Here is a 17,540-nt window from a genome sequence, read left to right as displayed (position 1 = left end):
CTTTTTCTCTCATAGTGCAAGAATTATGTAAAAAGGCCAAATCTGATATCTTTCATGATGGCTAGAGTCTCTCTGCTTCCTACAGGAGACAGGCAGATGCAAATTAGAGCTCCAGCTCAGTGCTGTCCGTAAAAGTACCTCTGATTTTTAATCCCCCAACCATTGTAGATGACCACACTGAGCTCCGTTCTTGGCTATCCCATGGGGAGGCGACATGCTCCTTGCTCTTACTGCTACAGTGAGCTGCATTCTTCAGAATTTGAATGAGAGCATTACGGAATCTCTGCCCAACAAACACATAAAGGGCAGGGTTGAGGCAGGTGTGAAAGAAAGCGATGATCTGAGTTATCTGGAATCCAATGTCCATGGCATCCGCAGTTTTGCAGTCATATCTGACCATGGTATACGTATGAATGGTTTTGACCATCAAAACAATATTGTAGGGAAACTGAGAGAGGAGGAAAACTGTGATGATGATGACAATGATTTTCAGTGATTTGCGTTTTTGGGATTTTTTGGTTTGACGAAGGGTACGGATTATAAGAGTGTAACAAACAACCATGACAAGAAAGGGAAGTAAGAACCCTATTGTGATTTTCAAAGACAGGAGAATAACTTTGATGGATGTGTTAAGAGTGGTGGGGTACATCATTTTGCATGTAGTTGTATCACTGACTTGCTTAACTTTACTGTATACTATTTCTGGGATGCACAAACTTATCGCAGTCAGCCAGACAGCAAAGCAAATAACTTTGCTGCGGAAGAGCCTCTTCCGTCTAGAGTTCTTTGCTTTCATTGCCTGCACAATTGTAATGTACCGATCAATACTAATGCACATCAGAAACAGCATGCAGCTGTAAAAGTTGATCTTATACATGCTATTGACAATTTTACACATAACATTCTTAAAGATCCAACCATCCAAAGCTGCTTTTGCCCAGAAAGGGAGCGTTGAGAGGAGAAGTAGATCAGCAATGGCCAAGTGCAATAGGTATCTGTCAGTCATGCTCTTCCTGAACCTGTGTTTGCAGTAGACAAGGATAACTAAGGCATTTCCTAATGTGCCCAAAGAGAACACAAGGCAGAAAAATGTTGGCAAGAAAGTCTTAGCAAATTCCATGATATTACTCTTTTCACAATAGGTGTCTGTGTCATTGAAGATGTTGTTGTCTGGAGGCATCATCGAAGTGGAATTCATGTGATAATGCAAACTAGCTGTGTCATTTTGTGTGGCCTGCAATGGAACAGCAGATTAGCTTTGTGCTGAGGGAATAGTTAATAAGGAACAGTGAAACTGATTTTTTATACCAGTCATCTAGGAAAATTTCCATAACCAGAAATAGGAAACCAAATACCCTGCTTTGGCCATAGATGAAAGTAATACCCAATAATCCATGATACTTCTTAGTCTAAATAAGTAATTCTCAATCAGAGTGTCACAGCACCCTGCGGTGCCACAAGATCCATTCAAGGGTGCTGTAAGGTGCCATGCAATGTTAGGACTGTTAGGTGTGCAAATGTGCTTTACAAGAGAGATTCAGAGATTTCAAACAGCTAAGACCTGGCATTTCCCAAGGGATGCCTCAAGTCTAAAAATGTTGAGAACCACTGGTCTAAGTAGTGAAGAGCAAGGGCCACCTAAAAAATAATATCCAAGCATCTTGAAATGTGCCTACACCCAAAGTCTCAACTTTTCACCAGTAGGAATCTCCCCTGAAACCCAAAAGCTCAGTTTTGGTCTTTCTCTTGAAAAAACAGTACAGCTGAAATGGCTGCTAGTATAAACTGGTATAGCCACATCAGCTTCAACAGTTGTTTTTGTTTATACTAGAAGGGAATTTGGCCTACAGAAGATTTAGCTGTCTAATTACAATTGGGAGACTGTCAGCTATGGCAGGTTCTGTGAAAATCAGTGAGAACCTTTCTATAAATGTCAATGGAAGCTGTATCCAACAATTGGCAGTGAATGTACTTTCCACTGTGCTGTCATAGTTTCCAAATTGATCACCGGGACGCCAGAAGTAGACAGCTACTTTTCATCATTCAACTTCGAATGCTTGTTTTTAACATGTGAGATGGTGTCAGACCCTACTGTGCAGTTAAAAAAACAAAACAAGTGATGTACTATTGTATCTGTCTACTCATCAGCAGGTAGATCAGTTGCATCATAAAGCTATAAACCACAGTGTTAGCCATGGTGCCAAATGAGATTTTCCCTATCATCTTTTCTGAGATCTTCAGAAGGGATAATATAAAATAGTTTTGTATTACAACAAGGGCTCATAAAAATTGCTGATCAGACATTAAAACCTTTTAACCGTTTGGTTAGTTAATTTGTTCGTTATTTGGTTAGTTGATCCGGGCTAGGGACAGATATTACACACAAACTGGTTTAAGTGATCAGAAACTGGTTTAAACCTGTAACAGAACGGATGTTCTGTGCACATAAACCAGTTTGAAAATGGCTGAAACCAGTTTGGGGTAAACCTGGTTGAAAGTTGTATCACACTTAACTGATTTGACTCAAACTGATTTTTGCAATGTCTGTCCCAGACCCCTTGCTGGTTTAAGTGAAATCAGACTCCCCCAGCATCCTGGCATGCTCTCTGGGCTGAGCGGGGCTCTCTGCCCCACAGCAGGGCTGGCCCCTCCCCTCTGCTCCCTGGCTGGAGCTCGGCACAGACTTGCAGGCACAACAGGGTCTGCTGGCTTCCCTGTGCCCCCCATCACTTGCTACTTAAGCAGAGACCCCTTCCTCCTCTCTGCCACAGCAGGGATGGTAACCAGCATGTGGTATGTTAGCTAATGCCAAGAGGTGTCTATGTGTGTGTGTCCCTCTCCAATTTCACTGGGATAGGCAGACAGAACAGTGAATACTTAGGGCTTTTGGAGTTAATCAACAGGTCAGCTAGTAAGCTGTTTAAGAAGTTTCAAGTAATGTGGAGAGAGGCAATTGTTCTGCTAATAGAGTGATAAAGACTGTTATCAGCTCCCTGACTGGCTTGCTTTCCTGTCAGTTTGCTTCAGACAGTATGACAAAGCAGGGAGGGAGATGGAAAAGCTCCGTATCATCAACAAATGCATGCACTGCACACTTCTTGCCTCAGAGTACTAGCCAGGGACTGGGGACTGGCAACACTCCTGCCCCTTGAGCAGCCAGCAGGGAAAAGTCTGGGACGATGCAAGTAGACCTCCCTAATGAGCATGGGCGACTGGTGCCTCCCAAATCCTCCAGTGGCCAATCACTGACCAGGGTGGAGGGGATCCCCCAGTGGCCAATCACCAAGCCTGGAACCACCAGCGGCAAAACCAGAGGTGCACTTCCGGTTTCGTGGCTGGTGCTTCCAGGGGGTGCATGGCCAATCCCAGGGGTGCATGTGCACCAGTGTGCACCTCTTACACATTGCCAGTGCTAATGGGAGAGTCCTGCTGGGGCCTGGCCACAACCCCTTCAGCTCAGCTCCCTGCAGAAAGGAAGGAAGGAAGGGCTGCTCTTGTACTCCCAGGCTGCAGGTATGTGCCTGAATTTCCTCAGTCCAGAGAGAATGTCTGTCCAATTTCAAACCAGTTTAGCCTAGCCAGGTTAGATTAACCTGCAAAGACTGAATCAATTCAGGCTCAGGCTTTCTGAATGTCTGTCCCTAGCTTAGCTGTTTAGTTGACTGGTCAGCTAGTTTTAAGTTTCTTGTATTCAATGGTGTTACCAATGAAACTATTTCCAAAATGATCACAGCCCAGAAAGATGAGTAGACTTGCAAGATGGGGAGAGTGCATGCCTGAAGAGGAGAGTTAGGTGAGATATTGAGAGTTCGCAGCTTTGTTGCTAGTTGTTCACCTAGGGCAATATTCAGTAAATCTGGGTTAAGAGGTTAGCAATGTATCTGTGAGTGTACAAGATTTTACAAAAAATAATAGGCTTTTTTCATGTGTAGGCTTAGGACCAGTTTATGTTAAAATAACGCAGATCCTGGCAGTACATAAAGATCTGAAAGCTGATCTCCAGTGCTTCCAACTGGAGATTTCCTGAAGCAAGGTATTCCCAATTGCTACGGAGTCATCTTAGCTTTTGCCACAACATGTATTTAGCCCACAGATTTCTTGTGAGGGTTAATCTTATTTTTTGGTGACATACCTTAGCACCTTCAGTTAGGTGATTCTACAGAAGTGCAGCATATAGGTATCTTCTTTATTCAGTAGCCAGATTAATGTATAGCCTCTGTTGGCTAAACCATATTACCAGTTTGTGTGACCATGGCTGGTGTGGGTGAGGGACACATGTTTTAATGGACTTTTATTGCTAGTGTGAACCAGTTCTTTAATCAGCTCAATAGATTGTGTTACAGCCTACGTCAAGACATTTGAGAGACGAGGGAAAATGGGGCGGGGTGATATTATATGATAGAAATAGAAATGTACTCACTAAGCTAGTAAATGCCATCTTCTATTGGATCTTTATTCAGTCTTGAAGAAATCACTGTGAACTGGAGAGGAAGTAAGGAGGATAAAGAGATTATAAAATTCAAGATGTCAGGTAGGACCGAGACAAGTACAAAAAAAATAATTCAGTATTCTCAAAAGCTTTCCTAAATGAGTAGATGAGTCAGATGCTTATTACTGAAGTCCTTTCAGAGTCAACATGGTTACCTGAGCTACTAAACCAAATAGGATTTGAATCTGCAGTCTTGAGTTTGACATTTTCATTTTGCAAATGAAAAGCTCTTAAAAAGAAAAAAATCCCCCCCAAATATATTACTATATTAATGTTTGCTTATGAGAATGCATTCTCTGTGTCCTTTTACGGCTTAGTTAGTTACATTTCAATTTTAATCAAATGTACAGTCCCTCACTTGTACATCTAATTAAAAAAAAAGTCAACTGAAACTATTGTGGTTTTCACAGAACTTGTAGAAGTGAAAAAAATTCTCTTAGTGACTAGCAGTGAAGGCAGGTGGTTTTCCCTGACAGCCTGTAGTTTAAAAATGATTATATATTCTGCACTACTTAATATCTGATTGTGTGTGTTGCTTCTATGAAATGTCTTTTTGTCTTATAAGGTCTTATGTATACTTAGGTTTAACAGTAATAGTTAACAACCATGAAAACCCATGAGCAGATAAAGCAGAAATGTATGTTTGCTGAAGTGATTGTAAGTTTTAAAGAGTCCTCTGTCTATACAATAAAGCGTGTTTATGGTATGACCTATTTTCAAAGAGAAACAAGTGAAATGATAAAACCTGTGATCACAGTGATAAATAGTAAAAAGCATTTTTTCAAGGGGAAGTGATCAACATTTATGTACTATTTTCCTATAAAAATAGTGAATGCCCCATATTTTTAATATGTGCTGATTACTAATTGCTCTCCTGATATTAGTTGTGAAGAGCAACAACCCACTGCAATTCGCAGATGTACACTGTTTTAGCATTATCTCTATGCTAGTATTTTCATGGACAAGGCGATTTTACTTTAAGCAGTGTATTTTAAAGCTGAGGTTATGCTTGTGAAGAATGACCCAGTGATCTGAAATCTGTTATATTTGCATTTATTCAGTTCAGAAGTGAACATGTTAAAGCCTTTTTTAAATAAAAAATAGGAGTCTAAAAACTCCTATTTATTTTAAATAAAAAATAGGAGTCTAAAAACAAAAAATCAGAAATTTGTTTGCTTCCCCATCCAAAATGATTTTTTTTAAAACATACTAACTTGAAGACTCATCCTCATGCTTATACTCATCAGGGAGCTACTTAAGAATATGGATTACTTAGAAGCAAAGTTTGCAAGATGGAGTCCTTTCCAATGTATGTGCATATCATTTCCAAAAAAAGACAATAGCTTGGATAAATTTGGGTTTTAAATATATATATTTAAATATATATAAGTATATAGATGTATATGTATACACACAGACACACACACACACATATATGTATATATGTGTGTGTGTGTATATACTTATACATCTATATATTTAAATAAATATATATATTTAAAACCCACATTTATCCTTGCATTTATCCTTGCATTTATCCAAGCTATTGCAATAGAGTATATGTATATTTGGGTTTCAAAAAAGCAAAACCAAACAAAACCCAAATTATTTATAGAAATAATATTTGGTTTTATTACACACACACACACACACACACATATATATACTATATATATTTGCTTTTTTGAAACCCAAATATACATATACTCTATTAATTTTTAAACCCTGCTACAGAAACATGCACTATTATGCAGTTATCTGGAGTTCCAGGCAGAGAAATACATTAAATGTATTTGAATTCAATACTTTCTTATTATTACATATTATAATTATCATTGCAACTCATCTTTTAGATATAATATTCTATATAATTATACACAATATAATATGTATATAATCTTTAGTCTGAGAATTGGAAACACCACCCATGGCATTACTTAGGCTATAGCTACCACACAAGTTTCTATCTATATTTTAATATAAACTATTTTAAGGATTTTTTTTGCCCATTTTATCTTTCAGTTTGATTTCCCCATACACCTTTCAGCTTGGGATATTATGAGACGGAGGGTTTTTAGATACTTTTTTGGAATCAGGGTTCCTATTTTTTGTAATTGTCCATGTTTTTGTGTCTTCCTTTTTTTAAAAAAAGTAAACTTTGTTTTTCTGAAGAGATACAATTTGAAAGCCAGAAATAGTCATTTGCAAAGTGCCAATCAACTAACTGAAAATGCCATTTATTCTTTTCACTTACCCTTTGTCATTAGGTGAGAGAAAATTAAGTGCCAGGATCCCCATCTACAGCATTTTGTTTGTGCAAAATCTAACTGTCTCTCTCCAAAGCACTTGCAACTGACAAAGTTACTTTCTTACCACAGGTTTTAATTTCACTCGTGCTGTTGCAAATTAGTAGTTCTCCCATTATAAGTAACTAACAAAATTTATCGTTCCATTAAAATCGTGTGCAGAAGTTTAGGGTCACTTGTGATTGGCTCAGGTGCTTTTGGTACCTTTTTGCAAAATGCTACTATAAAACCTGTTGGATCACAGGGACTCTTTGCTGAGGTCATGAACAATTATTTATTTACAGTAAATATTTTTGTTCAAAGAAAATAGTAAAAGATATTTATAAAGAGTTGAACAAGTTAAACACTGAGTTACTGCTTATTGAGAAATGTGGTTTGTACACAGATTTATTTCCATTGCTGCAACACCTGCAGAAAAATCAGGCAGCAAGATCTCTAAACACACAGCAGGGAGAGAGTAAGAGAAAAGTGGGCACTTACCGGTGGTGGTAGCTCCTGGCTGAGTTGGTCAGTCAGTCGCTGTAATGGAGAGCACCAGCTGAGGTTGTCTCTCTGAGGGTCTAAGCAAGTCCTAGTAAGAACTTGGCTTTTTGTGCAGTATTCAACCTGAAGGATTGCTCGCAATCTGTGTTAGCTGTGGTTTGTATTAGCACTGAAGAAAGTAAACCCCACCCAAGTGGTGTCATCTTGATGTTTTCTTCATTCTACCTGGTTGATTTTTTTTTCATTTTTAGGGGGGGGCGGGGGGGGAGGAGTATGGGAGCTATGGAGCAGGAGGTGGGGATGGAGGGCACAACTAATTGGAGCCCTTTTAACTGTGTAAATGTCTCTGGATTTTAGTATTTTTCTACCTATGCAGCAACTAGTGATGGGCAAACCAGAAAACTCCAGTGGCATGGCTGCGCTCAGCTTAACAGCCAAATTAAATGGTTAACTGCAAGCAGAACATAGGTGCTGCATCCTCCCAGAGCCTCTGTAGGAACAACTCACCATGAAGAGGAAGGGGGAAAGAAGGAAGAATTTATGACCATAGTCTGCCCTCTCCATGTCAGCTAACACAGCACATGTAGGAAAACACTTGCTGTACTCGGGGAAGTTCTGTTTTGCCCTTCTGCAGGGAGATATACTGTATAACACGACACAAGAGAGGAGACCAACTGAGTTAAAGTCTACAAGTCAATCCAAGTTACTGAAAGCCTGCCTTATTCTAAGTATGCTACTGTTGCCATTGGCGTGGAAGAAGTATGGTCTGATAGTCAAGGCAGTAGAATGGGCTTCAGAAAATACGGCTTAAAATTGTTTTGCCACCTGCATGTTTCCTTGTGTGACCTTGGGCATGTTATTTAATCTCTCTGTGCTTTGGTCTCATAGGAGTCATAATACTTCCTTTTTGTTACCCATTGTTCTGTCTCTTTAAAACACACATACTTTGGGATACACACTTTATTGTGCCTAGAACAATGGGTCTTCATCCTGGTTGGCTCAGTAAAACAAAAATATTAATGATAATATGGGTTCTGCCACTGTGCTCCTGCCTGGGAGGACAGCAGCTGCAAACCCAGGTGAGTGCCTTCCAGTGAAGAGTCCTCAGGGGAGTCATGCCTGACCACCCTAATTGCCTTCCATGATGAGATTACTGGCCCTGTGGATGCAGGGAAAACAATAGATGTGATATACCTTGCCTTTAGCAAGGTTTTTGATACTGTCTCCCACAGCATTCTTGCAAGCAAATTAAGTAAGTAAGAGTTGGATGAATGGATTGTAAGGTGGATAGAAAGCTGGCTGGATTGTTGGCTCAATGGGCAGTTAACCATGGCTCAATGTCTAGTTGGCAGCCGGTATGAAGTGGAGTGCCCCAAGGGTCAGTCCTGGGGCTGGTTTTGTTCAATATCTTCATTAACAACCTGGAAGATGGGGTGGATTGCACCATCAGCAAGTTTGCAGATGACATCAAGCTGGGGGGAGTAGTAGATACACTGGAGGGTAGGTAGGGCTAGGATTCAGCGTGACCTAGATAAACTGGAGGATTGGACCAAAAGAAATCTGGTGAGGTTCCACAAGGACAAGCGCAAAGTCCTGCACTTAGGATGAAAGAATCCCATGCATTGTTAAAGGCTTGGAACCAACTGACTAAGCAGCAGCTCTGCAGAAAAGAACCTGGGGATTAAGTGAGCAATAAACTGGATACGAGTCAACAGTGTGCCCTTGTTGATAAGAAGGCTAACAGCATACTGGGCTGCCTTAGTAGGTGGGAATTGCCAGCAGATGGAGGGAATTGATTATTACCCTCTATTTAACACTAGTGAGGCCACATCTGGAGTACTGTGTCCAGTTTTGGGCACTCCACTACAGAAAGGATGTGGAAAAATTAGAGACAGTCCAACAGAGGGCAACAAAAATGGTTTGGGGGCTGGGGCACATGACTTCTGAGGAGAGGCTGAGGGAACTGGACTTATTTAGTCTACAGAAGAGAAGACTGAGGGGGGATTTGATAACAGCCTTTAACTACCTGAAGGGTGGTTCCACAGAGGATGGAGCTGGACTGTTCTCAGTGGTGGCAGACGACAGAACCAGGAGCAATGGTCTCAAGTTGCAGAAAGGGAGGTTTAGGTTGGATATTAGGAAAAACATTCTCACTAGGAGGGTGGTAAAGCAATAGAACAGGTTACCTAGAGAGGTTGTGGAATCTCCATCCTTGGAAATTTTTAAGGCCTGGCTTGACAAAACCCTGGCTAGAATGATCGATTTGGGGCTGGTCCTGCTTTGAGCAGAGGGTTGGACTAAATGACCTCCTGAGGTCCCTTCCAACCCTCATTTTCTATATTATTCTAAGAGGTGCTGAAATCTGCATAGCTTCTTCTGGTTCAGCCCTTGTCCCATCCCATGTGTAGGCTGTGCCAGCCAACTCCGGATTCTCAAATGGTTCAGAGGTTGAGAGTTTCTTACAGTATTGCACTCTGGTCCCAGATACATATGGGCTCTGAGGACAGCTTGGCCTCTACATTTAGTTGATGAGAGTACATCTTCACTGCAGGAGAAGCTGCTATTGCAGCTGTAGGCATACCTGTGCTAGCTTAATCTTTCTGGAACAAATAACAACAGGGAGGACATGGCAATGGCAACAGGCTTCAGCACAGAATGTAGAAACCTACAGAGAATCCGGAGTACAGAACAAGTTTGCTAGCTAAATAGACATCCAAGTCATTGCATCTTTGCTGCTATCCTTATTTATGCTGACTGGATAAAAGTTAGCCTGGTTATGCCTGTCCATACTGAAATTGTGCCGTTATTTTCTGTGCAGACACACCCTGAGTCTGTGTCTGTGTGAGCACCTAAAAGAGGCTAAGATGGCATGCCTCACGTGACAAGAGGCCAGAAGGAAAAAATACAACCACAACAACAATGCTTAAGAGGATAGTATCAAAAGCTGCAAAAGCTGTAATAATTGTCCTAACTGCCACATTCACATTTCTTCCTTTTGTAAATCAACATGCAAATTGCACCAGCATGGAGTCCCTTATACTTTGCTATTTTGCTGTTGCATATTGCTTATCCATCGCTATTTTGGCAAGTAGGCTGAGGCAGGGCTGAGAGAACCTAACTGAGCAGGAGGCTGTCTGACTCACCCTGCAACTTCTTGCAGGCATGGAAGGGTCAAACTGGCTCTAAGATTTTGACCTGTTTTTCACAATGACTTGCTACCTCTCTCTTTTCTTTTCCTTTTTTTTTTTTTTTGAGATGCTCTAATATGGGACACATGCTCCGGAAATAGAAGTGTTTGGTTTTTTTCACTTTATCTCCAAGCCTGCCTGCAAAACACTTACACTTCTTTTATTAGTGCTCCCTTGTTCTATTTCCATTTGTCTCTCCCCTAGGACTTACATCACCAATGTGTGATTTTTAGAGCTTTCTATTCATGCTTTGATTCTTTTAATGGCTTTACTTAAGATTTGCCAGCCCTCTGTCAAGCAAAGGCAATGGTTCCAGACAGTCATCCCGGTGAGATGTGTGACATAAGAGGTGAGAAGCTGTGTCCTTTCACCAGTAGGACCTGTAGCAGAGAGCATGTGTGTACCTGACCACATAGGCATTTGAACTTCTGTCAGAGCTCCTTGAGGCCAGCTTTGTAAATGTAATGCTGGGCCCCTCACCTTCTACCCTCTTCACTCATTTCTTCTACACTTGTACCTGAACTTGAATGTTGTCATTCCTGTTTCTGTTGTTCAGTTTCTGAAGTTGGCATCCAGGTGAACATCCTTCCCTCTTGTGCTTCCTTCCAGCAGCCAGAGCAGAGAACAGTCCTGGAGCAGGGCCAGGAAGACCACATCCATCAAGATCCCTCCTGAACTGAGGAGTCTCCATTCAAAGGATCTATATCAGTTATTGGGTAAGAGAATTGTCAAGTGGCTGATGAAACATTAAGAGGAAGTAAAGAGACACACTCTGGGGCGTGAGGGGGGCTTGCTTTTCTGCTGTCTCCACTGCCCTTATTTTCTCTTTCTTTTCTTTTTTTCAGTCCTACAGAGTGTGGCACTGGAGTAAATGCTCCTCAGGAAGGGCCTGGGTACTGACAGCAACCTTGAGTTAGATATGTATATTCAAGAAAGGGAGCCCATGTGCATATTTATATGTACGTATATCTGTTTATGGATGTGTTAATGCATTAATATTATCATATAGCCCAATGCATATGAGAGAAAAATCAGATCAGAGGCTAAGCTCTACAGCTGTCTCTCAGAGATAAGTTAACACTACATTGCTGCCTTCACTGCTGTCCTTCCCAAACATTATTTTGGTCACGTCCTGAGGAAATGTTTTATGTATGATCTAAACAGAATTCGTAACAGTACCTGTAATGATAAGCTACTTGGCTGAATGAGAAAAGGATTAAAGATGTAACTGTTTGCTACACATGTATCACTGCAGAATCATGTAGATGTAACAGTTACAGTATCAGTATCAGTATTATTTGACACTGATAGGATTGTTAAATCTGTACATACCCTTAGAAACTGGATTCCATGTAATATATCATTGGAAAGGGAACTTCTTGTAGATTTGAAAATAAGGTTTATTTTTTTAGTGTATCCATCATAACTAGATAACTGTTTCTTTGCTTCTCTTGTCTATGAATGGGAGGAATGATTTCCAAGGAGGTTTTAATTTAATGTTGTGGTTGTAATTTACTTCAGAGCAGTGACACCAGAAAGAACTGTCCAAAGTAAAGGGAATCTCACTTAGTGCTAAGTGTTAAGTGCAAGTCAATGGCAAACTCCATTTGATTTGTACAAGGCAGGACTTGATCAGAAAGTGATCCAGATTGAGCAAGATCAAGCCAGTTCACTAGAGAGCTGGTTAGTCACTCTGGTTTCCTTGTATTCACGAAGAATCAGTGTGAGAAGGAAATGACTTGACCTGAAACATCTTGCTCATGCTGGGCAAAGCAGTTTCCATTTTAATGCCCTATTGCCCTCTCACTGCAGAAATCTCATCATGACCACTTTAACCACATCCAGGCATGGCACACTCATTATTTGGTTCTTCCAAGTTTATGGGTTTGTAGGACATTGGTTTGTTTGTCATCTCCTATAACCTAGAGGCTCAGCAAAGAATATGTGGGATGCTGTAGCCCATAAAGGACAGGATGTTGTATCTGAGATATTTATACATACTCCAGATAGGACCGTACTTTGTTTTTGCTGCTCATCATCATTCCTCATCCTGTGGAATGCAAAACAGGTAGAAATGATGATGGGGGAAAATTAACTTACATTAAAGTTAATAAAATGAAGGGAAACATCACATTTGCCACAAGGACTCTCTAGCATTCAGGGGAAATGTGCACACTACATCCTTAGAAGAACATACTTTTGCCCCTGTGTGCAGCAGTTACCAGTGTAAGAGGTGAGTATATGGGTTCTGCCTCTTCTCCTCTCCTTTTGGAAGCATGGAGTGGCCCCAGAGGAATAGGTGACGGTTCTTCTGGGCAAAGGGACTGGGGGATAGCTCTTATGTATGCTACCCAAGGGGTAATCCTTTCACGTTCTTTATGGGGTGACCTTAGTCTTTGAAGCTGGGGAATTTTCCCTGTAATGATAGGGTGATACAATTGAGTTACTGTGTGTAAAATAGGGGTGGGGATATTCCACATAATAGATGCTCTTTAGTAACTGTCCATGTACATTTTGTTCCCCCTTAGTAAGTGGAAGCCAGATTGCAATGAAAGATGGCTAAGATACCATAGGTTGTTGTCCATTTTACTGTGGGGTAAAAGCATGCATATGGGCAGTTACCAAGAAGCAACGGATGCACAGTAAAGCCCTGTCCCTTTTTTTTGCTGTTGTAAAGACATTTCTATGTCCATACCCTCATAGCAGTTTTTCTAATGAATTTGGATCCTTCTCCCAGAAGTTTACAGAGGCTCTCTGAAAAATTAATCCCGTTTAACTAAAGGTGTGAGTCTAAGTGTGTCTATGCAGGCATTTAATGTAGATTACTAATCTGTTTTATTCCAAATGAAGATAGCATTCATTTGATTTAGCTTAATTAGCTTCCAGAGTTAAGTAATCAAAGTAGGAAGATTAAGTAAATCAAAAAGTAAAAATGAACTGAATGACTTAATTCATAGACTCATAGGTGCTAGGGTCGGAAGGGACCTCAGCAGATCATCGAGTCCAACCCCCTGCCTAGGAAAGAGGGCTGGGGTCAGATGACCCCAGCCAGATGCCTATCCAGCCTTCTCTTAAAGACCCCCAAGGTAGGGGAGAGCACCACCTCCCTTGGGAGCCTATTCCAAATTTTGGCCACCCTTCCGTGGAGAAGTTTTTCCTGATATCTAACCTAAATCTGCTCTCTGTCAGTTTGTGACCATTGTTCCTTGTTACCCCAAGAGGCACCCTGGTGAACAGATATCTCCGATCCCTTGCTGCGCCTCCTAATGAATTTGTAGGCGGTCACAATATCACCTCTCAGCCTTCTCTTGCAGAGGCTGAAGAGGTCCACGTCCCTCAGTTTCTCCTCATAGGGCTTGTCCTGTAAGTCCCATAATATAGCTTAACTGATTCGCTTTAAATTCAGTTTAATATTCCTGAGTATCCCTGTGTAGACAAATGTTTAGACTTGTATAAAAGGGGTATAAACTTGTATAAACATAAAAAAGATAATAGAAATTGTTTTATCCTGCTCATTGCTTTCTCTACAACATGCTATCTTCCATATATTCAGTTCAGTGCCAGTCCTTCATCACCAAAATCAGTGGTATTTTTGCCATGACTTCAATGGGAGCAAAACCAGAACTCTGGTATGTATCTCATTCCCAGTTTGCTCAGCTACTGAATGCCACATTGATTCCCTAGTCACACCATTAAGTCAGTCTCTGATTTACTTTTTTTAGGGCAGCTATGTCTGATAACACATTGGGCATGTCTACACTGCCTTCACACCATGCTGGGGAGTTCTGCAACGCAACATGGCATGGCCACTCTGCACCAGCCATACCCTGAAAAATGTCATTAGCAACATTTCTTGAAGCACTGTGCGTGCCATCATAAGCACACCTGAGATGGGGAAGTCTTGGCATAGGACACAGAACAGGCATGCCTGCCTCACTGTGCAGCTGCCAAGTGTAGTCCAGAGATCATGTGAATACATCCAGTGTCACCAACTCAGGATTTTACCATGAGTCCTGTAATATTTGATGCTTTCTCTGACTCATGTAGTCAAGTGAATAAGTGAGACTCTCGGCTTTCCTTAAAATAAATAAATGTACTTTTCAACCTTTTTGGTTGCCAAGAAACATTTGCAAATGTGCACCCTGAGAGCTCACGCACCAGAAGGGAAATCAAAGAACTCAATGTTCATTATATTTAAAATGTGATCCTTTTATGTCATACCTAATGGTTTGGGGGTGCCTGACTAATGGTTTTGCTGCATTGGGGTTTGGTGCTAGTCCTTAAAGTAAGGACACGAGCGTTTATGAAACCAAGATGCAGATGGTACAAATGTTTTGCAGGAAGAGGCATTCACTGCAACCACACCCTGCCCTTGTTGTGACTAACTGTTTTGTTTCCTATGTGAAAATTGCTCCCCTGGTGGGTTTGAATATGAGCTGAATTCTACCAGAGGGCCAAAAATATCTTTCCCCTCTACTTATACATCAATGGAAGTACAAGCCTCACCTGCTTCCCTTTGTCTGGCCATTTTGTACAGCTCTGTTAGCAACTCCCTGCCTGGTCTCTTCCATCTGGGACTTGGTCCTGACTGGTTTCACACACTGTATGAGGAGGATATTTGCAATATGATTAGTCCAGGCCCTTCCTTGTACCAAAAAAAAAAAAAAAAATGGTATCCTCTAGGAACAGTCTAGAAATCTAGACAGTAAAGCCTAGGGAAGTTTTGTACCCCAAAATACCTGAGAGCCAATTGTACTGCCCTAAGTAAAGCCTCTTCAGCAAATAAAGGAGAAGTTTATTGTATCGTAGCACCATTCATACTCTATCCAATCCATCCCAAGGCATGTTGCAGATTAGAAACCTAATTCTGTAATCCTTTACTTGTGTAGTAGTAATTCTTATGGGATTACTGAAGGGTGTGTTGTATCTCATGTCATGATGAGATGTGGGATAGACCAAATTTATTTACAACAGTTGCATTCAAAATAACAGCTCCAAAGTGAAGGTCCCTACCACTGAATGACTGAGACACTCACTTCATTTTCCTGCATCTCGGTTCCCTCCCCACTTCCCTCCAAGATAAAATGGGAATTATGTTTACTTTCCTTAGTAGCTGAGCCCTACAGCTGAAAAGTAATTGTAATGGGAATTTGGAAAGATAACCTTATCCTTCCCTTAGGTTTGTAGCATACCTAGAAAATTTCTGGAGCTACACTTTGTAAGTACATAACCCTACACTAAAAGAACATCTTGATTTCAAAGTTGAGCATGCAAAAAATTAAGAACTGCCAAAATGAAGGTTGCCACCTTAATTCTGCTCCCTCACACATGTACAATATTGTGGGGTCTTTAATTACATGAGTGCACTCTATTTTTTCCACAGAATCTCTGCCTCAACCAGTGAAAGGATTCAATAGTTCTTTGTATCTTTTTCTGTTCAATGTATTCCTTTTTTTGTGGGATTTCTCTGGTGTTTCACAGCCATTAATGGCTTTATCTTCATAGCACCACTCAAGTGAGAAGAAGCTGGGGACCAAAGTATGTAAAGGCTAAGTTCTTATCCACTAGTCTTGGGTGCCCAACTTGAGAGGCTGAGACCTGATCTTGTGAAGCATGTAGCATTTTATAGTCCTTTATACTTTCACAGCACAGCTCAAAATCACTTCAGCTACAGCTGTGAAAGCTTAGCACTTCTGCAAATCGGCTCACGGGTAGCTCATACCAAGTGTCCAGAAGAGGAACACCCAGCTTGTGGCTACCTGTGTTAGCATCTTGATTTAAGTTACTTCCCCACTGTTGTATAGGACCACTGTAGCAGTGGCATAGGTAGAATCTAATTCTCTTGCTTGCAAGACTGTTCTTTCTTTCCCTGCAATCCCCTCCACCCCTCATTTGTTTCCAGCTTGTAACATCCCCACTTACTACACTGCACCCTGTGGGAAAGATAGTACCATATTTATTCACATATCACATGCCCCCAAATAAGAAGCTCACCTTGTTTTGGGAAGGTAGAATGAAGGGGAGAAAAAAAGATGTTTCCTCTCAATCAGACTGTTCAGAATCACTTCCCTAATTTACGAGAGACACTCCAATTTTGAATCACTAATTTTAGGGGAAAAGGTGAGTCTGTTGTGTGAAAAAATAAGATGCGTGTTTGTCTAAGTAAAGACTGTGTCCTAAATCAAGTGCTAAAAGAGTATAGGTTAAGACTGAGCAAAAAATCGAACTACTGTCTTTGATATATCAATCTTAACAATCTTTAATCATTGTTTTGTATGTAATTTCCTAATTAAACAAATAAACAAAACCCCTGAACCCTTCCCCCCCAAAACTTCCATTAGGTGGAGTCATGTTGATATAAACTTTGGGTTATCAGTAGAGTTTGAACCTTCAGTCTGCAGCATATAGACCTTGCATAGTAGGTAAGTAAGTGATATCATTTGATAAAGTAAGTGATAAAGTGGTATCATTTCCACGAATCAACAGTAAGAATCAATAAGACACACACTTTATCTAGGTTTCACAACTGTCAGCAAAAGGAGGGAAGGATTCATGACCCCTGGGTTCGATTCCAGATTCTGGAGGGCAGAAATCTATTCTCCTGGTTATAGTACTGTAAGAATGATGTTGTAGCCAGCATGGTCCAGCAAATACGTGAGGCAAGGATTTCTTAGAGTGGTATCTTTTATTGGACAAATTATTTAATAGGAGTAAAGTTAGACAAGCTTTTGAATATAAGACATTATTCCTCAGATCCGATCACAGTAAAAAAAACAGCTCTGCCTTGTTTACAAAACGTTTTGGCTTTGAGAACTCCATGTTTTCTGGAGAAAGTGTTTTTGGGTGTTTTTTATTTTTTTTCTAAATCTCCAACCAGCTGTACTTTCCATAGCTCTCGACTATATAAAAAAAAAAATTTCTTCCACCTCTTTTAAGCATCTTCTCTGATGAGTGGCATTCCAGAGTTACAATTTACATGGTAATCTGAGATATATTATTCTGATCTGACCAATATATACCTTTCAAAATAACAGACTGAGCAACTTGGTTGAGGCACTGATGAAAATTAGCTCC

At 40.7% G+C, this 17,540-nt stretch overlaps 1 protein-coding gene across 1 annotated transcript; it reads right to left on the bottom strand.

The window, feature by feature from the left end:
* Window positions 1-35: 35 nt before the first annotated feature.
* CCR9 (C-C motif chemokine receptor 9) lies at window positions 36-1,180 on the bottom strand. Its single transcript, XM_006261952.3, has one exon. The coding sequence runs from the start codon at window positions 1,178-1,180 to the stop codon at window positions 104-106; it is 1,077 nt and encodes a 358-aa protein (XP_006262014.3). The 3' UTR covers window positions 36-103.
* Between the last annotated feature and the right edge of the window lie 16,360 nt (window positions 1,181-17,540).

Source organism: Alligator mississippiensis, chromosome 5 (assembly GCF_030867095.1).
Source record: "Alligator mississippiensis isolate rAllMis1 chromosome 5, rAllMis1, whole genome shotgun sequence".
Classification (NCBI taxonomy): Eukaryota; Metazoa; Chordata; order Crocodylia; family Alligatoridae; genus Alligator; species Alligator mississippiensis.
The sequence above is the reverse complement of the archived record's forward strand: the minus strand, read 5'-3'. Positions and strand labels throughout refer to the sequence as shown.

Bases quoted from the DNA above. Each gene is read 5' to 3' on its own strand.
- CCR9 (XM_006261952.3), bottom strand. From the start codon at position 1,180: ATGCCTCCAGACAACAACATCTTCAATGACACAGACACCTATTGTGAA.